The sequence below is a fragment of the Eupeodes corollae genome, chromosome 1 (genome assembly GCF_945859685.1).
Source record: "Eupeodes corollae chromosome 1, idEupCoro1.1, whole genome shotgun sequence".
NCBI lineage: Eukaryota > Metazoa > Arthropoda > Insecta > Diptera > Syrphidae > Eupeodes > Eupeodes corollae.
In genome coordinates, this window is record NC_079147.1 from 156,888,321 (window position 1) to 156,906,469 (window position 18,149).

Below are 18,149 nucleotides of genomic sequence, written 5' to 3' on the forward strand. Positions count from 1 at the left end.
TTCGCGACTAGCGAATGTTTGTAGACTTCTAAAACAAAAATAAATCCTATATATATTTTTTTCAAATATAAAAATTAAACAAAATACATTTTTATTCATGGGTCTACTAATAAAATCAGCTGCAATCGGTCGTATTGCATATTGTGATATATTTATTCGAACAATATCAACACGACACGCACAATTGACAAAGTATGTATTGATAAAAAGGGAATAATAATAAAAATATAACGACAAAGTAAATTAACAAGTAAATTATTTAATCAATTTCACAAGCAAATAATTGCGCACAGTTTTATTTTATTTTAACAATTGAGTTGCATAATATTACTGTCACGTATTTATTTTATAGATTAGCTGAAGTCGGAAGACTTGAGAATCCAAAATTAGAAGGCCAATATTTAACTGGCCAATTATTTTTACATCGAATCTTTGGTTATCGTGGAGTTGTTCTATTCCCATGGCTTGCCAGAGTATACGATCGTGATTTGCATGCACCAGGTAAGGTGCAACAAGATGATGGTAGTAGCAGTATAAATAAACAAGAAAAGGCTGACGAAAAGAAGGACACCTCCTCATCGACCACATCGTCGTCGTCGACGGAAACGAATGAAAATGCTACAAAAGAACTCAAGGGCAAAGTGAATACATTCTATCAAGTTCTAATTGATTCGAGAGATTGTCCATTTATTGTAAGAACTGTGTGTGTGTGTATTTCCTTAAATTGACGTTTTCTTGGTTTTTAGAGAGCTCAAACAGAAGCTGTAACGTTTCTTGGTAATCAGGATTCAAATCGAAGTCTCTATGCAATCCCAGGCTTGGATTATGTATCACATGATGATATTATGCCATATTCATCCACGGAAAAGAATCCATTACATCATGAGCTGTTTGATAAGTTCTTAGCCAAAGTTGAAGGCAGTGATCCAGCTTTTGAGGCTCGAGATACTCTCAAAGCTTGGCAAGAAAAGAACTATCCATGGCTGGAGCTGTCCGATGTGCATAAAGAGACTACTGAAAATATTCGAGTGACCGTGATTCCGTTCTATATGGGATGCCGGGAAACACCAGCTTCATCAGTTTATTGGGTAAGAGAATTTAGTGTTGTGTTTAAGGTTTGGAGTTCTTATACAGGACATGAAACATTCATTCATAGGCCTTGAAATTTTGGCTGGCGTTAAGTGTTAAAAAAGTTATTAGGGCTAGATCGCTTCACCCGAATCAAGCATCTAAAGTAGTGATACTAATTCAAGGGGACGACCTCTGGCCCATCAAAAAATTAAGCTTTAAGAAGCATAAGCTAAACAACTGAGTGCCGCTTTATTGCTTCGTGTGCTAAAGCATCATCATGCGGTTAGCATGACATGTTATTTTCCTTACTCGTTAGTTTAAGGCACGAATCTTATTTTGAGATTTCACATTAATATACTGCATTTGAATGACAATGTGACTGTGAATCATAATGAGAACAAACGAAATCTATATGTTTACATGATACATCCAATGTGAATATAAACTCCCATGACAGTTTTGTGTCACGCTAGCACAATAAAGTCTTGTGGATTTAAAGAAAAATGTTTTACGTCGAATTTAATAGAATAAGATGAAAGTTGCCTTGTTGTTTATTTAAATTTATTTATTTTATTTTATTTTTAATTCTCAGACAAATTTTAGCCCAAAAAAGTAATTTTGGCTGTTCTTATGAGACAAAAATTGGGTAAACCAACGGGCTTGTTTCTTTTTGTAACGGAATTGTATACATAGCGTTAGTTTAGGTTGATGTGCGATTGATGATGTACACACAGTTGTGTTCATAAAAATAGTCCTGCCCATTCCCATTTGAGTTTCTTAAGCCTGTGTCTAACGTCTTCAAAATTAGTTTGACTTCTTATATTCTGATGGTTATTTTCTTGGCAATATGAACGTTCAAAATAGCTCTCTCCAATGCTCTCTGACATGATTGGAGTTTTATTTCAGTGTTTTTCGTGCCTTACCAAGTTTGGCACCCATAGGTGAGGACTGGAAGAACTGTTGAGTCAAACACATATTTCCTTGTTTTATTCGAAATATTCAATTTAAGAAGATGCTTAACGTTCCAGAACTGCCTCCAAGCGTTAGTCATTCGCTGCTCTATATCCTTTTTTTCTTTGTCTTTGAATGAGATAATCTGACCAAGGTATGTGTAGTCTTAAACGTATTCTAATATATTGTTATTAACACGAACTGGATCATAAGCACCATTTGTCATAATTTTAGTTTTCTGTTGATTTGTTGACAACCCAATATTTCCGCATTCCGAGCACAGTTCGTTCAGCATCGTTTGAAGTTCTTCACTGCAAATCGGAGGTTTGAGAGACATTTGCCATTTATCTTCAATCCTTTCTCTTCCCAGTCTAGCTTTCTAAATACTCCTTCTAAGGCTGCGGAAAAGAGTGCTGGTGAAATTGGATCTCCTAGCCTTACACCTCGCGATATTTTAAAATCTGGTCCGATACATTCCGTTTTTATGTGCTCCTGTCATACATTTTCTTTAGGATTCGAACTATTTTTTCGTCTACACCTTGATTGAAAAGCGCCTTCCAAATAAATCTCTGCTCTACTGTGTCAAACGCTTTTGCAGAATCGATGAAAATCTATTATTTGATTAACGGTTTGTAGATGATCTATTGTTGAAAAACCTGATCTAAAACCGGCTTGTTTAAAAGGTAAATTAAGAGTGGTTTTCATTCTCTCAGATAAACACTTCGCAAAAACCTTGTATATCGATGATATTATGCTTATCGGGCGATAATTGTTGATATCGTTCCTGTTCCCTTTTTTATGTATGAGAATTATTTCCGATTTCGTCCATTGGTCTGGGACTTCCAGTTGCTATTTGAGTAGGTTCATTCAACCTTGATATAATGTTATATCGTTGTTGAAGCATTATAACTTTTGATGATATCTGTACTTATCGATTTTGTTAATACTTTTCTTGTAGTTTTATGAAGTTGTCTAGTTTTATGGTTGATTAACAACTCCGCGCGTACTATCCGATGATCTCATTCGAATTGAAAGTTTTTAAGTACGGACACATTTTTAAGGATTGATCTTTTATTGCAAAGAATAAAATCTATTTGGTTTTTGTACTTTTAACTTGGTGAATTCCAGTTCCATTGATTTTGCGGTTTCTTTTTAAATAACGAGTTTCCAACTATAAGTTTTTGTTGCCAAATATATTGGATAAGACGACTACCTCTTTCATTTCGATTACCGTAGCCATATTCTCCCATAATGGTTTCTTCGCCATTTTACCTGAAACCTTTATTTAGCATTGAAATCATCGATTATCAGTAAAATCTCTGTTTTAAAGTGTGCTGTCGCTATTTCCAGTGTCTTGTAAAAGCGATTCATCTCGTCATCAGTTGCTTTCTCAGTTGGTGCATAGACTTATGTGATGGATATGTTACAATTCTCTACTTTGACTTTTATTCCTATTATCCTATCGTTAAATCCTTTAATTTCTTGAATATTCTTTTTTAACTCTTTGTTTATATGGACACCGACGCCATAAAGACCTTGTTTAGTTCCAAAGTAAGCAAATATATTTCCGTTGTTGAGTTCTTGTATGCTTTCGCCTTGTCGTCTTACTTCTGCTAAACCGATTATATCCCAGTGTATCTTATTAAGCGCGTTTTCTAGTTCAACAAATTTTTCTTTTGATTGGAGAGTTAGTGTGTTTAGAGTTGCTACGTATAAGGGTTTCGTACCTGTATTGCTTTTATTGGATAGTATGTATGTTTTTTGTTTAGTGAGATGCTTTCCGCAAATTTATAAAAGGGGGGGTGTTGGCCGAAATCCTCCACGGTGGCCGACCGGGTTGGAGGTTTATTCTTCAGTTTATCCATTATAAAATTGTCTTCGTTATTAATAATTGGCTCGCTGGGGTTGACTTTTGGCATTTGTTGTGGTGGATTGTTCGTTAGTTGTTATTCATTTGTTGTTTTTTCGAAGTTATCTACAGCAAATTGGTTACCATTTTTATCGTCGTCACTTTGACCCATAGTGACGGTTTTCTTGAGGACATATTTCATCAGGGGGGATGATGACGACGATGGTGATGACGATGAGAAAATTTTATTTTTTGTTTGTGGTCTACTGTTCTTTTTGGACGAACTCCTCGCTATATCTGAATCTTTTTCAAAGTCATCATCAGAAAGCTTTCTTTTGTTTTGCTTAGGGTGCGTCTTTATATTGATAATTTCTTCCGCTGTTCATGTTTTACCATCGACAATCAGCTTGTTGTTTTTAACTTTTACTTCTGCGTTGCTATTCATGTTTCTTAAGGTATTCGCTTTTTAAGTAAATATGTTCGCATTTCTAATACATCTTTCGGTAAGTCAATAACAGAAAGTAAGTATTATCGATTTTTACCGTTAGTTTCGTCACAGTAAAAACAGTTTTTTAAATAAAAGGCTGTTCATAAAAATAGCAGTGCATGACAAAGTACTGGATTTATTACTAAAGAAGTAATAAACACTGCAATAAGTTATATAAAAGTATACAAATAATGTTAGCTTACAATTAGTTCTTTGTTGCATAACCATTGTTTTTTATGATGATTCGTATCTACGTGGCATCGAGTCCACTAAAACCTGACACCTCCCGATTGATATTTCGTTCCACGAATCAAGCACTGCTTCCCACAATTCTTTCGAATTCTTGGGTTTTACTTTATGAACTGCGTTCTTAACATCCGCCCACAAATTTTGGATGGGGTTAAGGTCGAGGGATTGAACGGGCCACTCCATAATGGATAACTTCTTCTGCGCAAACAATGATTTTGCCTTTTTTGACGTATGCATTGGGTTATGATCAACGGCATTTCCTCTTCAGCATAGGGTAAAATAACCTCCTCGAGAATTCACATACTTGGTTGCATCCCTTATGCACCCGATGGTATAAATAGGCCCCACCCTGTTGTATGAAAAGCAAGCCCATATCATAATTTTTCCTCCACCATGCTTCACTGTTTTTATAGTGTACCGTAGATCGTATGCTTCTTTTTAGGGTCTTTTCACATAATTCTAGACGACATTTGGAAGCAAAAAGGACGACCATCCATCCATCCATCCATCTCTCTTGTTTTCTCAATCTCTATGTGCTTTAACAAACTCCATTCTCTTTTCCACATGCATTTTCGTCAAGAATGGTACCTTGCGTGAACTTCGGGCTGGTAACTTTGCTTATAAAAGACGCCTTCGTATTGTGACAGTGCTAACAGACAGTTGAAGTCCATTTTATTTTCCTAGAGCCTATGGTTCTGTTTTGCTAAATGAACAATTTTTCTGTCAGTTCTTTCAGTAGTCATCCTTTTTGGGCCTCGCGTTTTCGGTTTATTTTGCCATTTTAAGGCGTTACAAACCATTTATGTTGAGGAGCCTAGTATGTCTTGAATATTTTGGTATGTTTTTCCCTCCAAACGCAATTTTTTAATAAGTTTTCGAATATTTTCGGTGCAGTGTCTTGACCGTCCCATTGTTTATTTTTGAGCTAATATTTATTATTTTTGTATAGGCTAGTATATTACAAATACTTAAAACTTTATATAGTAAAATATTCACTTAACGAAAAATAAAAAAAATTAATTCTTAACACTTTTTAATTATAAAATCAAAAGCACTGCTATTTTTATGAACTCTCTATATCCAGAGAGTTTGAAATAATGGGTGCTCACCGGGAAAAATAGGGTATAACTTTAAGCTAAAAGTCTCTAATATGAAAACGAAAGACCGTTAGATGCAAGTAACATGGTCATTTTTTTGTAAGAATTTCCGTTTTTTTAATAATTGTTAATCTAATAAAATATAACCAGCACTGCTGTTTTTATGAACACAACTGTAGATTATAGATTGTGCATTGCTTCGATTTCTGCAGTAGGAGCGGTCCTGATTGCTGTAATACCTATGCATGTCATTCTGTGAACTCTTGTAAGCGTTTTTAGGTTTTGAACTTTCTCAAACGCATTCCACCTTATAATGAGGACTGGTTTGACTATTGCAGTGGACATCCACACAATGATTTTAGGATTCGGTCCCGAGTTCCTGCTGAAGATCCTATTGCATGTAAAGAATACTATATGAACTTTTTTAGATCTCTTTATTGTGTTTCAACCGCAGTTCAGCTTTTATCTAGGATTACTGCCAAGGATTGTAAAATCTGAGATTTTCTTAACATTTGTAAGGAGTCATATGTATGTCTATTTTAAGGGGGTTAATGTACAGAAACACCTCTTCCTTTGCCGATGTTTATGGCCATTTAAGAATCAGTAGGCAATGGACTTGGAAAAAATGTTTAGGTGGCACACTAGGTAGAAATTTAACTTCTTTAATGATAGTCCTACGCACTATGCATCATTTGCCTTAGATCTAGTATGTTAGGTTAGGTTAGGTTAACGTGGCTGCGGATTAAAATCCACACACTTAGGCCAAGAGAAAGGCCCATTGTGATACCACATGAATCTAGAGAATTACTTCTAACTAGTAGAACAATTTTGAGCTTTTTATAAAGCGAAGAAGATATTTGATATCCTTTTTAGCTAGTTCACTGGGATTATCAAAAGAGTAGTGTCCCAGATGAAGTTTGCGTCTTATTGAAAGAGCAGGGCAAGCGCAGAAAAGGTGAGAGATTGTTTCCTCTTCTTCTTCGTCCATACAGCTCCTACCGAAGTCATTTGAGGCTACGCCAAGTCATATTGCGTGTCTGCCAGTGTCCCGTAAGGACACCTATTAGGGAGCTAATATGAAGTCTGCTTTGAGATAACAAGTCTTTAGAGCGCTTTAGGTCCAGTGAAGGCCATATGAGTTTTGTGGCTGCGCATGTTGGTAAGTTGTGCCACCTAGAATTTGCTATCGCAAAAGCTGTTTCTTTTAGCATAAGTTTACATGTAGCTATCGGTATACCTATCTTCTCCCTTTCAGGTGAAATAGGTATGACTTTTCAATTTTTAGCGAGTTCATCGGCTCTACAATTTCCTGTGATGTCTCTGTGGCCCGGCACCCAACAGAGGTGAATGTTAAATTGCTGCACCATCTCCATAAGAGACGATCGACAATCGATGGCCGTTAGAGATTTGGTTGAGACACCGTCAAGGGATTTGATAGCAGCCTGACTGTCAGAGAAGATGCGGATATCAGAAGTTGATATCACGTTTTCTCTTAGCCAGGAAAGAACCTCTTTGATCGCTAAAATTTCCGCTTGGAAGACGCTACAATGAATAGTGAGGCGGAATGAGATGCTTAGATTAAGCTTTTCTGAGTACACACCACTACCCACTCCCTCATTTGTCTTGGATCCATCTGCATAAAAATTAATACTTTTGTTATCCAGGAGTTTTTTATCTTCCCATTCATCTCTGGATGGAATGGATACCTGAAAGTTTTTACCAAATAGGGGTTTAGGAATGGTGTAGTTATGTACTTTGGTATAGAACCAAAGACGTTCAAAATGATAGAGTGTCCCACATTTTTGTTGGTCCATTGAGACGAGGCGTCAGTTTTATCGCTGTACTCGCTGCCACTTGTTTACTGAAGATGTCGAGGGGTGTCCGATGGAAGAGAGTGTCTAACGCTGCTGAGGGTGTGGTTCTCAATGCCCCGCTTATGCAGAGACATGCAGTGCGTTGGACTCTGCTGAGTTTGTCTGGTAAGTAAAAGACCATTTCGTGCACAAGAATATCACGCCCACTAAGCTGATATTTTTGTCCATAAGGGGATTTTTGTAACCCTTATTATGCACAGACTTAGGAAACAGTGTGAGCATTAGGATAGGAAGAGAGGGTTTGAAAGGAGCTACCAGTGCACATTACATTGGTTTTGAATTCCGAATGTTGCAATGACTTGGAAAGAGTGCGGTTGAGCATTTCACATTCACCTTTATAGGTTAAAGAACGAATGTCTTTACTTGACAGTACGAACGAAGTTGAGCTCGAGGGTATACTGATGTGATGAGTATTCCTGGTAATGACGGGTGAGGCACTTGATGTAATTGAGTTACTAATGCAACTTGACAATCATTATCATTCTCCAAGATGACTAAGTATCCACTAATGGGCACTAGGCTCTTTTTGATAAGACATTCTGATGCCAAACCCTATCAAATTCTCTTGTAATAATAAGCGCAGCAATCTTACTTTCTCCCAAATGGTGTAAAAATTTGGTCTACTGTTCGGTAAGATGAATCATCAGATTGCTAGTTGACCTCTTCCTACGATAGTATGGCTACTATCAGTCATAAAGTAGCCTTCGATCTTCGAGATATTTCGTAAGCTGGTAGTTAATCAGCGTTTGAAAAGAATCGAAGTAAGTGTAATTCGTTGATAATTAGATGGGGAGGAGGATTGGCCTGTTTTGGGTATGATTGTACAAATGCTGTTTTCTGCAGAGGTAAAAATGGAGTTTGGAATATATTGAAATATTCATTTGTTGGACAAAATGGTAAAATTGGAAATCATGTCTAGCCTACATATTATTTCTTAGGTTTCTCCTATAGAAGAGTTTAACTTTTCTTTCAGCATTAATGAAGTTCCAATTAGTTAGATCCGCATAGCACGTATAGGATTTTTTTTTGATTTTTGAAACATACAAGAAATCATTGGAAACTTATCGAAAAACAGTCACTAACTTTACAATTTATATGTGCTAGCCATGTCAGGGATTGAGTGAAACTATAGTTTTTACGCCGAATCCGAAATAAAACATGGATCACTTTCCACAACAAGGATTACTCTTGGAGGATTCGTCAATTCCTCTCAAGAGGTAGGAATTGAAACCAAGACATCTATCATGACAGTCCTACGCACTAACCATCACGCTACCGGTGCTAACTAAAAGGTATAACTTTTCTTTTAGAAGAGCAATATGACCAATAGGACCCATTTTTAAACTAAAATTATTGAAATATTAATATAACAATATAAAAACAATCGAAACCACTTGTTTATTATTTTAGTGGCGCTACTGCATCCGCTTGGAAAATTTAGGTGAACTAAGCGTTCAACTTCGTGAAAGGCATTGGAGGATATTTTCCTTATCGGGTACCCTAGAAACAGTCAGAGGACGAGGCGTTGTCGGCCAAGAACCTATTCTAAGTCGTAAATTACCAGCTTTTCAATACAGTAGTCACGTAAGCCTTCAAGCTCCAAGTGGTCATATGTGGTAAGTAACAAAAATTATATATTTTTAAATTATAAAACATACTAAACTACAAATGTTAAAATTTTTTTCAAATAGGGGAACTTTCCGTCTAGAGCGTGAGGATGGACATTCTTTCGATTGCAAAATTCCACCATTTTCTTTAGAAAGCAAACCCGAAGAGAATCCTCCAAAATCTTCAGCAAGCTCAATAAAACCTGAAACCCCCGATAGTACTGCGTAAAACGAAGAAGTAAAACTATTTAACTGTTAAAAACACTCCGATGTTTGAAATAGGTATTATTGAATTAATATATTTTTATTTCGATCCTGTCCATTTTAGTCTTCTAAGGCTTCGAGTGCTTAGTCACTTGGTCGCCGGTCTTTCTCTTTGTTTTAGTCAAAAGATTAGATTTTATCAAAGGACACTTAAAATTTAATTTTGTTCCATGCCAATTTGTAGTCTAAAAAAAATAAACAAAATTATTGTTCAACATACGTACATATTATCTTTTATTATTAATTAGTTTATTAAAGTTCTGTTTTATTTTTTTGATGACTTATTTATTTTTGAAGTCGCTTCGCTGCTTTGGCGGTTGATAGTTGGTCAACTTGAATTTCAAAATTAAAAGGTGTCATATTTTCCTGAATTCCAAACAAAGAACGTAGAGCATCGAGTGAAGCTACTTGAATTGCTGTTTGGGTGTCTTCTCCAAAGCCTACAATGAAAAATCAAAGAAAATAAAATTGATTTACTTTTGAAATAGCTTGAGGTAGAAACTATGACCCAAAACTTACCTTGACCAATTTGTACTTTATTTGAATAAATGGCGACTTGATAGGCCGCAAGAACGGTATTCTTTCCAGCTTCACCAATAAGTCTTGGTTCAGGTTCAGCGAGTTTTAAATCCTTGCAAATTGACTTCAAATACTCTACCGGATCCTCAATGACCCAAAGTTCACTAAGATCTTTTTGATTGAGCTGTGTGCAGATGAAATCTCGAATAAAGCTAAATGCCTTCTCTGAACCTGAAGATTCCTGCAACGAACCTATTACAGCAAGTAAACTTCTTGCCATAGTTTCGTTCGAGGGTGGATATTCGCCGGAAAATACCAGTTCGGTAAGTCCCAAGTGTCGTGATACATGAGCGAGGGTATCTTCTGACATAAGATATGCCGCAAATGCCTTAATACCTTCTTCTGGAACTTTGGGTAGTGAATATCTGAGGAAGGCATCAATGTAATCGGCAACTATTGCAGCACCTTTTTCCATTAGTTTGGTATTATCGGTTAAATTAACTTGGGGCTCCTCAATGCCAACTTCACGTTGTTGGTTTTCCTCTTGAATAATATACGATCTATTGGTTAGGGCCGACTGAAGAGACGATTGGTCGAATTCTTCGTTTAATCTTTTACCAAAAGCATACAATTCGGCACTGTAGTTCCAATCGAGAAACTGCGATCGGGGTTCTGGTAATTCTGGTCCGAGTTTTTCTCGTCGACGACGGAGTTCACGTAATGTTGGAGCTACCCATCTTTTTATACTTCGTGTGTTATCTAAAAAGAATGTAATACACTGGACGTTAGTGTTTGAAGATTCAAGAAGAAGTTCAATACAAACTTACTTAATTGAGGGTAAGATTTCAGTTGGGAAGAAAGTAAAACTGTTTTGAGTGTATTTCGAATGAATGACATTTTTCTTAATTAAATAAAAACAAAATTTTTTTAATAAATATTTCTTTCAACACAAAATATCTCACATGAAGCCTGGAGAAAAGAAAATCGAGGTTTGACGTTTCATCAGCTGTCAACAAATGTAAAGGCAGAATTCAATGATTTTTCTAAAAATTACCGATGGACTATATGGGCGGAAAATCTGTACAAGTTTTTTTTTAATCGAAATATGAATTAAATCGTTAAATCGAAATGAACAGCGAGGCAAATAATTCGCAATTGTGAATAGTTCAGACTTCGTCGAACCGATGTGATGTGCAATAATCTAGGAGATGAAGGTAATCGAAAAACGTTCTTTTCGTCGGTTTATGGAAAGCGAGTGTCAGTAACGAATGTTTAAATGTTTACATTTGCCTAAAAGTACAGTGCTTTGCAAGTACTACAAGTACTACATATGGATTAGTAAAAACCAATTTCGGCTTTATGTTATCTTTTTTTTGACGTAAATGGACATTCTGTACGTTTAGCGGAAATATGGCGACAAGTTTTGGAACTCGATTTGTGAACAAGGATGATTTTGTCAAACTTTATAATAATAGATGTCCTTAGATTTTTTGTAAATAAAGCTGGTTAAGCATTAGGGACAATGAAGTTTACCATGTGAATATGATTCCGACTAGAAGTCCATATCTATAGTATGTCAACGAGACCAGTGTTTCAGCTGGTCAAAATAAATAACGAAATGACTGATTCTAAAATGAACACAATTTAAAACTAAAACGTAGTCGATCTCACACTTTGGAGTTATGTATTTGTTTTTGAATTATCTACAATCAATATCAAACTAATCAAATTTCCGAATAAAAGATTTTACGTTTACAAAATTGAACAATTATCTTTGAGTTTATTGTTCAGATTAAAAAATGAAAAACATAAAAACTGAGCTTTGCTCGAAAACAAACTTGATTCGAAACTTATATTTAGTAACAAGTGCAAAAAGAAACAAGTATCAAATTAACATTTACAGAAAACTTGGTTTCAATACTTTCCCTTGTTAATTGATACTTAACATTCTCTAAAGTCGGATTCTGTTCTGGATGTTGCAACCATTGCTTGTCTTTGACTAAGGCAGGAAATAGCTCCACCTGCATAATTGATTACAACTCCACAAGATGATCTTCCAGTACTTTTGCATCCACCAAAATCTGCATCACTAAAGCATTCTAGAATTCCTTTCTTAAAATCTTTTCGATATTCAATACCTAAGTCCAAAGTTCCAGATATGTAACGAAAAACTCTTTTAACTCTTGTTATATCCTCTCTTGTGGGATTTTCTAAGGATCTTGAAAGGAATCCAACGCTGTAAGCCAAATCAGGTCTTGTGCCTACCATAAGATACATCAGAGCACCAACTGCTTGCCTGTATGGAAATTTACTGGGTACTTCTTTCCCTGATTGCGAAGTTTCTGAATTCTTCCCTATTGGAGTTGAATTTGCTTTACACTGACTGAACTGGAAACGTTCCAAAATTTTTCTTGCGTGCGCTTTTTGGTCTATTTTTAATCCATTTTCTGTTTGATTCATTTCGAGTTCAAGAAAGTACGATGCATTATTTGAAGTAATTTTGAACTCGGTTTTCAGTTCTTCAATGAAAATCTCCAACTCTTGTTGATCAGTCGATGCAATAAGTCCATCATCTACGTAGAGAACAAGTACTATTTTCTTTTCATTTCTCTCCCTCATATACAAACAAGGATCAGCATCACTTGCTGAAATCCTAGTTTGGATATGAAACTTCCAAAACGTATGTTCCAGCATCTTGATGATTGCTTAAGGCCGTATAAACTCTTCTTAAGTTCACATACTTGATTTGTACCATCTTCGAATCTCTCCGGTTGTTTCATATATTATATGGTGTCTTCTAAGTCACAAGATACTGTTGATACATCAAACTTTGCTGCCTGGCTAAAAGTTTGACTGTAATCAATGAGTAAATCCTTTTGCTACAAGCCTTGCCTTATATCGATCAATGGTGCCATCTGCATGCTTCTTCAAACAATAAACCCACTTGCAATGTATTGCTTTAGCACCTCTTGGTAACGAAGTAAATTGCCATGTTTGGTTTTCTTTCAATGACTGGATTTCTCTTTCCATAGCTTTCTTCCATTAAAATTTTTCTTTACTGTTGATGGCTTCTCGAAAAGTGTCTGGATCTGTAGATACAAGGCTCACAAATCTTTTCGTCGAGCATGACTATAATTCCAAAATCTTTCTCAATCATTTGTTTGACGTGTGTTTTGTCTTGATGGCCCCATCGCTCATGGTAAAGTTGAAGTGTTGAGTCTTCTCAAACGACTACGTGCAACTGCAAATTCTTTTTCGATACTATTGGTTTGATTGCTGCCTTATATTAAGCTTTGCTCAAAAACAAACTTGATTCGAAACTTAAACTAACAAGTGCAAAAAGAAACAAGTATCAAATTAACATTAACAGAAAACTTGGTTTTAATATTTGTAAGGAAACAAAATTGACGATTTAATTATCGGTTATTGCCATAATTGGTTTAAATTTTTGACAGGCGGTTTTACATATATTATTAATAATATAATTTTTTATTGGTAATTTAATTTATATAAACAAAAAAAAATATTTAATTAAATTGACACTTAAAAAACTGAAAAATGCATTTGAAAAAAAAAAACATTTGGTATACATTTTTGTAATTAGGGAAAGTGTACCATTCTGATGGTTTTATATTATGAAGATTTTAAGTTGAAAAATGCATTTAAAAAAACGTCTTGGACACATATTTTTGAAATCAGGTCATGTTTCATAGTATCACTCAAAAATTGGAAAAATTGCCATTTTCGAATGTTCATCCCCGGCCACTGCTGAAAAAACCTGCCACACGGTTAAATTTGATAAAATTATTAGTGAATATCTCAATACATTCATAAAAAGGAATTTTGATTTTCACTCCACTCCCAAAATTTGCTGCCGGCTCTAGATTTATATAGATAATCATTTGCTCCGGCTCGAAGGACCACTATATTTAATATTTATTGTCAACTTGACAATTGTTTTTGTTTGATATTTTACAATAGAAATGTTTGTTTTTAAACTAATCTGATAAACAATTTAAAACATAAATAGATAAAAAGTAATAAAATAATATGTAGGTACGCCAAGAGATCGGTTGATAAAACAAACAATAAAAAAGAAAACCATGGTTTCCTCGCAGCTTTCATTTATTTAGTTCTGTGAACTACATCGGTAACTTTTGTATTAAATTAGTAATATAGTTTGTTGTTGTTCTTGGATCATATTGCATTTTCTCTCACAATTCAATTTTTTTGGTCAATTTTTATATACACATTTAAGATACACTTCTCCACCCAGATCTTAAAGTTATCGATTGTTCTAAGACTCCACACAAGAAATCTTCAAAATTTATTAATTTGCTTATGTCCATTGTTTTTATTTAAATTTTAATGATGAAGAACGCAATTTAACGTCAGAAAATCTCTTCTTGCTCGTAAAATAATTTTAAGGTTCTCTGCAGTAGCATATTCACTAAAATAATTTAATTGGCCTAGATTAAGTGAAGTTTGGTTTATCAAATCAAATCTATCAGTTTTGTGTTTTGAGTGAAACCGTTCGAACACGTCATTCAAATATGGTTTCCATGTTGATAGGTTTTCCAATTAAACTTAACAAACGACAAATATCAGTTAAATCTTTCCCCTTATCAAACCAGTCGGGCCTTATTGGAATTGGAGTTGTAATGGTAATGGTGTCGGGTATAGAAGCGAGATACCTGTGTCTATAAATAGAATGAACTTTGGTGTTGTGTCTCGAAGCCGAAATTGACGTTTTAGTTAGAAATTAAAAAATAAAGCATAATTGGTTCAGAAGTGTTAACAATAACCTTTTATTTTGAACTGAAACGAGGTTATATCGCTTTTTTGAATGCTAATAGTTTTTTACTTGCGAAATATGTATAGCAACGATATGGCAAGTTTTGCATTAGTGCAAAATTTCGAACTCGAGATTTTAATCAAACGTGATATTGCGATGGTAGAGAAGTCGAAAAAAGTGGGTCCCGCGATTCCGTCCGGTCAGTTTTGTCTGTCTGTCCACGCTCCTACAACCTAAACCATTGGGTCAATTGAATTCAAACTTGGAAGTTAAGGTTTTGAGCAGATTCGCGTTAGGCATTTTTTTTTTAAATTTTTTTATAAGATCAAATATAACAGTGGCCCCCAGACAATTTTTTTGGTCAAAAAACGAAAATTTTCTCAAAACCAAACCGATAGATTTTTTTTTTAAATTTTCTCTAAAATTTTATTTTAAGAGAAACATATTTTTGTATTGCTCAGGAAAGGTACCTTTTATAGAACCGTTATTTTGGTTTTTAATTTTCTCAGCAACTAGTGAACTGATTTCAATAATTTTTTTTCTGAATAAGCATTTATATTGTCTCAACAATATTTGATTATCAAAAGTGCAATTTTTTATTGTTTGGATTTTTAAAAAATTTTGATTTTTTTTTTCAAAAATCAATATCTCAAAAACGGGTAACCATTTTTTACTAAATTAAAATACATAGCGTATATTTTTAATCTCTAAACAACTGCATACCAAAAATATTTTTAGAACAAAATTGAAAAATCTTATATATACAAAATTAATTAAAAAAAAACCGCTCTAACGATTTTCAAAAAAAAAAAAATAAAGTCATCGGTTTTTTGATTTATAAAATGGCATTTAAATTTTTGAAGACATACTTATTTTTCAGGTAAAATTTAATTTAATTATTTTTATTTTAAGTTAATTATTTTGACAAAATTTTATATACATTCCTATCTTTTAGCCAAATTAATGCATTTGGTACAATTTATGTATTTTTATAATTATAACTATTGTAAATACCAACTATGTTAGTGAAACGAATATGATATATTTAATCAACAATCTATTTTAAAGTGTCTATCAAGAAGTATTATCTTGGTACTTTTGTATATTAGATTTTAAAATATTATTCTTTAAGAATAAGGTTGTTTAACACATATTTTACTTGCTTTGTAAAACCCCTACAACTACTGCTTACCGTGTCACTTCATAATTAAAATTCAAAACGCACAAGAGCCTGACTGTAACCAACACATGAATAGCAATTTCTTGTACTTTAACGAAAGAAATAAACTGAACGGAATAACTCCATGTTTGTGCTAAAAACTTGTAGGAAAGAAGGATACCTACCAATAACATTCTTTCACTATCATCATAAACATGTCATTATCTATCTATCTGCATAAAGCTGAGCACGCGAAGTGAACTATTCTATGTTCGTTTTAGACACCTACCTAACTACACAACCAATAGGTGATCGCTTTACAATTTGAACATACATGTTCTTCCTCTATCTAATCTTCAGATAATTTACTTTCCATCCTGGTTCTTCTTACATGAAATTAAAATAAGGCTATCCAATTGAACGAAATAGATGAATACATAAACAATTGTTTTCGTTAAGTACGCTTACAAGTATATTTCACTTGCGGGATGAAATGTCCTAGGATGAGTTGCGTCTTGGCCCTTGGGATGAATTGCGGGTTTTTGTCAAATAAAATGACATTTATATCTTTGAAGACAAACTTATTTTACAGGGCCCTTATTATGAATTACGAAACGAACGGCAGAAAAAACGAAACTCGAAGAAACGAAAGTCATGGTGAAGAGCGATTATAAGATACGAAAATAGAAAGCAAAAAAAGTTGCCAGGCAAAAACGAAAAATGATAATTTTTTAAATGAGCAACTAACTTCACTCCTATTAATAAATGTCAAAATATAAATAAAGTCGAGGAAGTTTCAAAAATAAATGTAATTTGCATAAATTCTATAAAATGTTTTTTCACTGCGACTATTTCCTTCAAAGCGAAGATGAATCCCAAACTAACGAAGAAGAGGAAATGCGTATAAAAAGAAGAGTTTTAAGAGATTCATCGAACCCAATGAGCCTTCCAAGTTCAACTTAAGTAAAGTGAAATCCTTTCCATCTAGTATTAAAAAAAAACTCCTTAAATATTTGCCAGGTTCAAGCTTCTTTATCGTTTGAACAAGGACGCATTCAAATATGTATTAGAAGAGATCGATCCTCACCTTCCAAGTTTCAAATCTACATACATACCAAATGTATTGAAATTAGCTGGAACACTTCGGTTTCTGGCCGAGGGTGGTTACCAAAGAGGAACCGGACAGGACTTCCTTGTTGGTATGGCACAACCAACTTTGTCGGTCACCCTCTCAAAAATATTGACAGTCATGGAAAATGTTCTTTGCCCAAAGTTTATATCCTTTTTATCGACGGAAGAAGAAAAGACTGCAAGCAAACAACATTTTTATGAAAAATTTGGTTTCTCTGGAGGACCGCATGCATTTAGCTTATCAGTCAAAGCCTTCCAAATAATTTTGGATTTGGCTTTGGCTTGGCTCGTCGGCAATTAATTTTTTGCTATGTTTGGATTGGTTTCCATAAAAGCTACCAGCAAATCCAACTGCTTAGCATTAGTTGTAGGCCTAGAAGGTTAGAAATAACTTATTTGTATGTTTTTGACAATTTTATTTATTATTTACTTACATTTTTTTGCGCACTTAACAAAACAAAAACAAAAAAATAAATGACATTTGACATCTACCCCCAAAACGAAAACTGAACGAGAGCTGAAGGCACTCGTAAATAAAAATACGAGTATCGTCATTTTTACGATTCTCGTTTTTCTTAATCGCAATTTGACGATTTAGTGCCACTACAATCGTTTTTCTAATCGCAATTTAACGAATAAGCGTTATTTTGAACGAGTTTCGTTTTTCATAATAACCCCCCAGGTATATTTTAAAATCTTATATTCGTACTTTTTTAAACAGACTTTTTGCACGCAGGAGCAAGTTCGTGCGACCCGGTCGTGCATTTTATTTTTCATAAAGTGCTAACCGTCATTCTTAGCATACTGAAGACCATTTATTTTTGACTTATTTAGAATGACAATTGACAATTTCCACTCAAGGCAATAGCTACGCTATCTGTTAGAGTGACTAAAGACTCTGCCAAAAGGACGATATCGTCGGCGTACGATAAGATCCTGCCTGATCTGGAGTCCCTCAAAAGTGATTCCGCAGACATGATCATAAGAATATCTTCAATGTATAAACAGAAAGCAAGTGGACATCAGTCACACTATATCCCTGTACAATTTGTACATAAGAGCCTTTTTATTGATTGAATCAAAAGCTGTTTCCATG

The 18,149-nt window shown here is 34.5% G+C and overlaps 3 protein-coding genes and 1 non-coding gene across 4 annotated transcripts; 1 reads left to right on the forward strand and 3 right to left on the reverse strand.

The window, feature by feature from the left end:
* Positions 1-9,672, forward strand: LOC129940005 (polymerase delta-interacting protein 2). The gene is made up of 5 exons (XM_056048225.1): positions 1-192; positions 353-692; positions 747-1,088; positions 8,989-9,194; positions 9,270-9,672. Exons 1-5 carry the CDS (start codon positions 98-100, stop codon positions 9,412-9,414), a joined length of 1,128 nt encoding a protein of 375 aa, XP_055904200.1. The 5' UTR covers positions 1-97; the 3' UTR covers positions 9,415-9,672.
* Positions 1,200-1,397, reverse strand: LOC129943599 (U12 minor spliceosomal RNA). The gene has a single exon (XR_008781321.1). It is a non-coding gene; the product is annotated as a U12 minor spliceosomal RNA (small nuclear RNA).
* On the reverse strand, positions 9,654-10,940 carry LOC129940006 (39S ribosomal protein L44, mitochondrial). Its single transcript, XM_056048226.1, has 3 exons — positions 10,796-10,940; positions 9,969-10,727; positions 9,654-9,889 (listed from the first exon to the last, which is right to left on the reverse strand). Exons 1-3 carry the CDS (start codon positions 10,863-10,865, stop codon positions 9,735-9,737), a joined length of 984 nt encoding a protein of 327 aa, XP_055904201.1. The 5' UTR covers positions 10,866-10,940; the 3' UTR covers positions 9,654-9,734.
* A 969-nt stretch (positions 10,941-11,909) lies between these two features.
* LOC129946147 (uncharacterized) lies at positions 11,910-12,662 on the reverse strand. Its single transcript, XM_056056230.1, has one exon. It carries the CDS (start codon positions 12,660-12,662, stop codon positions 11,910-11,912), a length of 753 nt encoding a protein of 250 aa, XP_055912205.1.
* Positions 12,663-18,149: the final 5,487 nt, after the last annotated feature.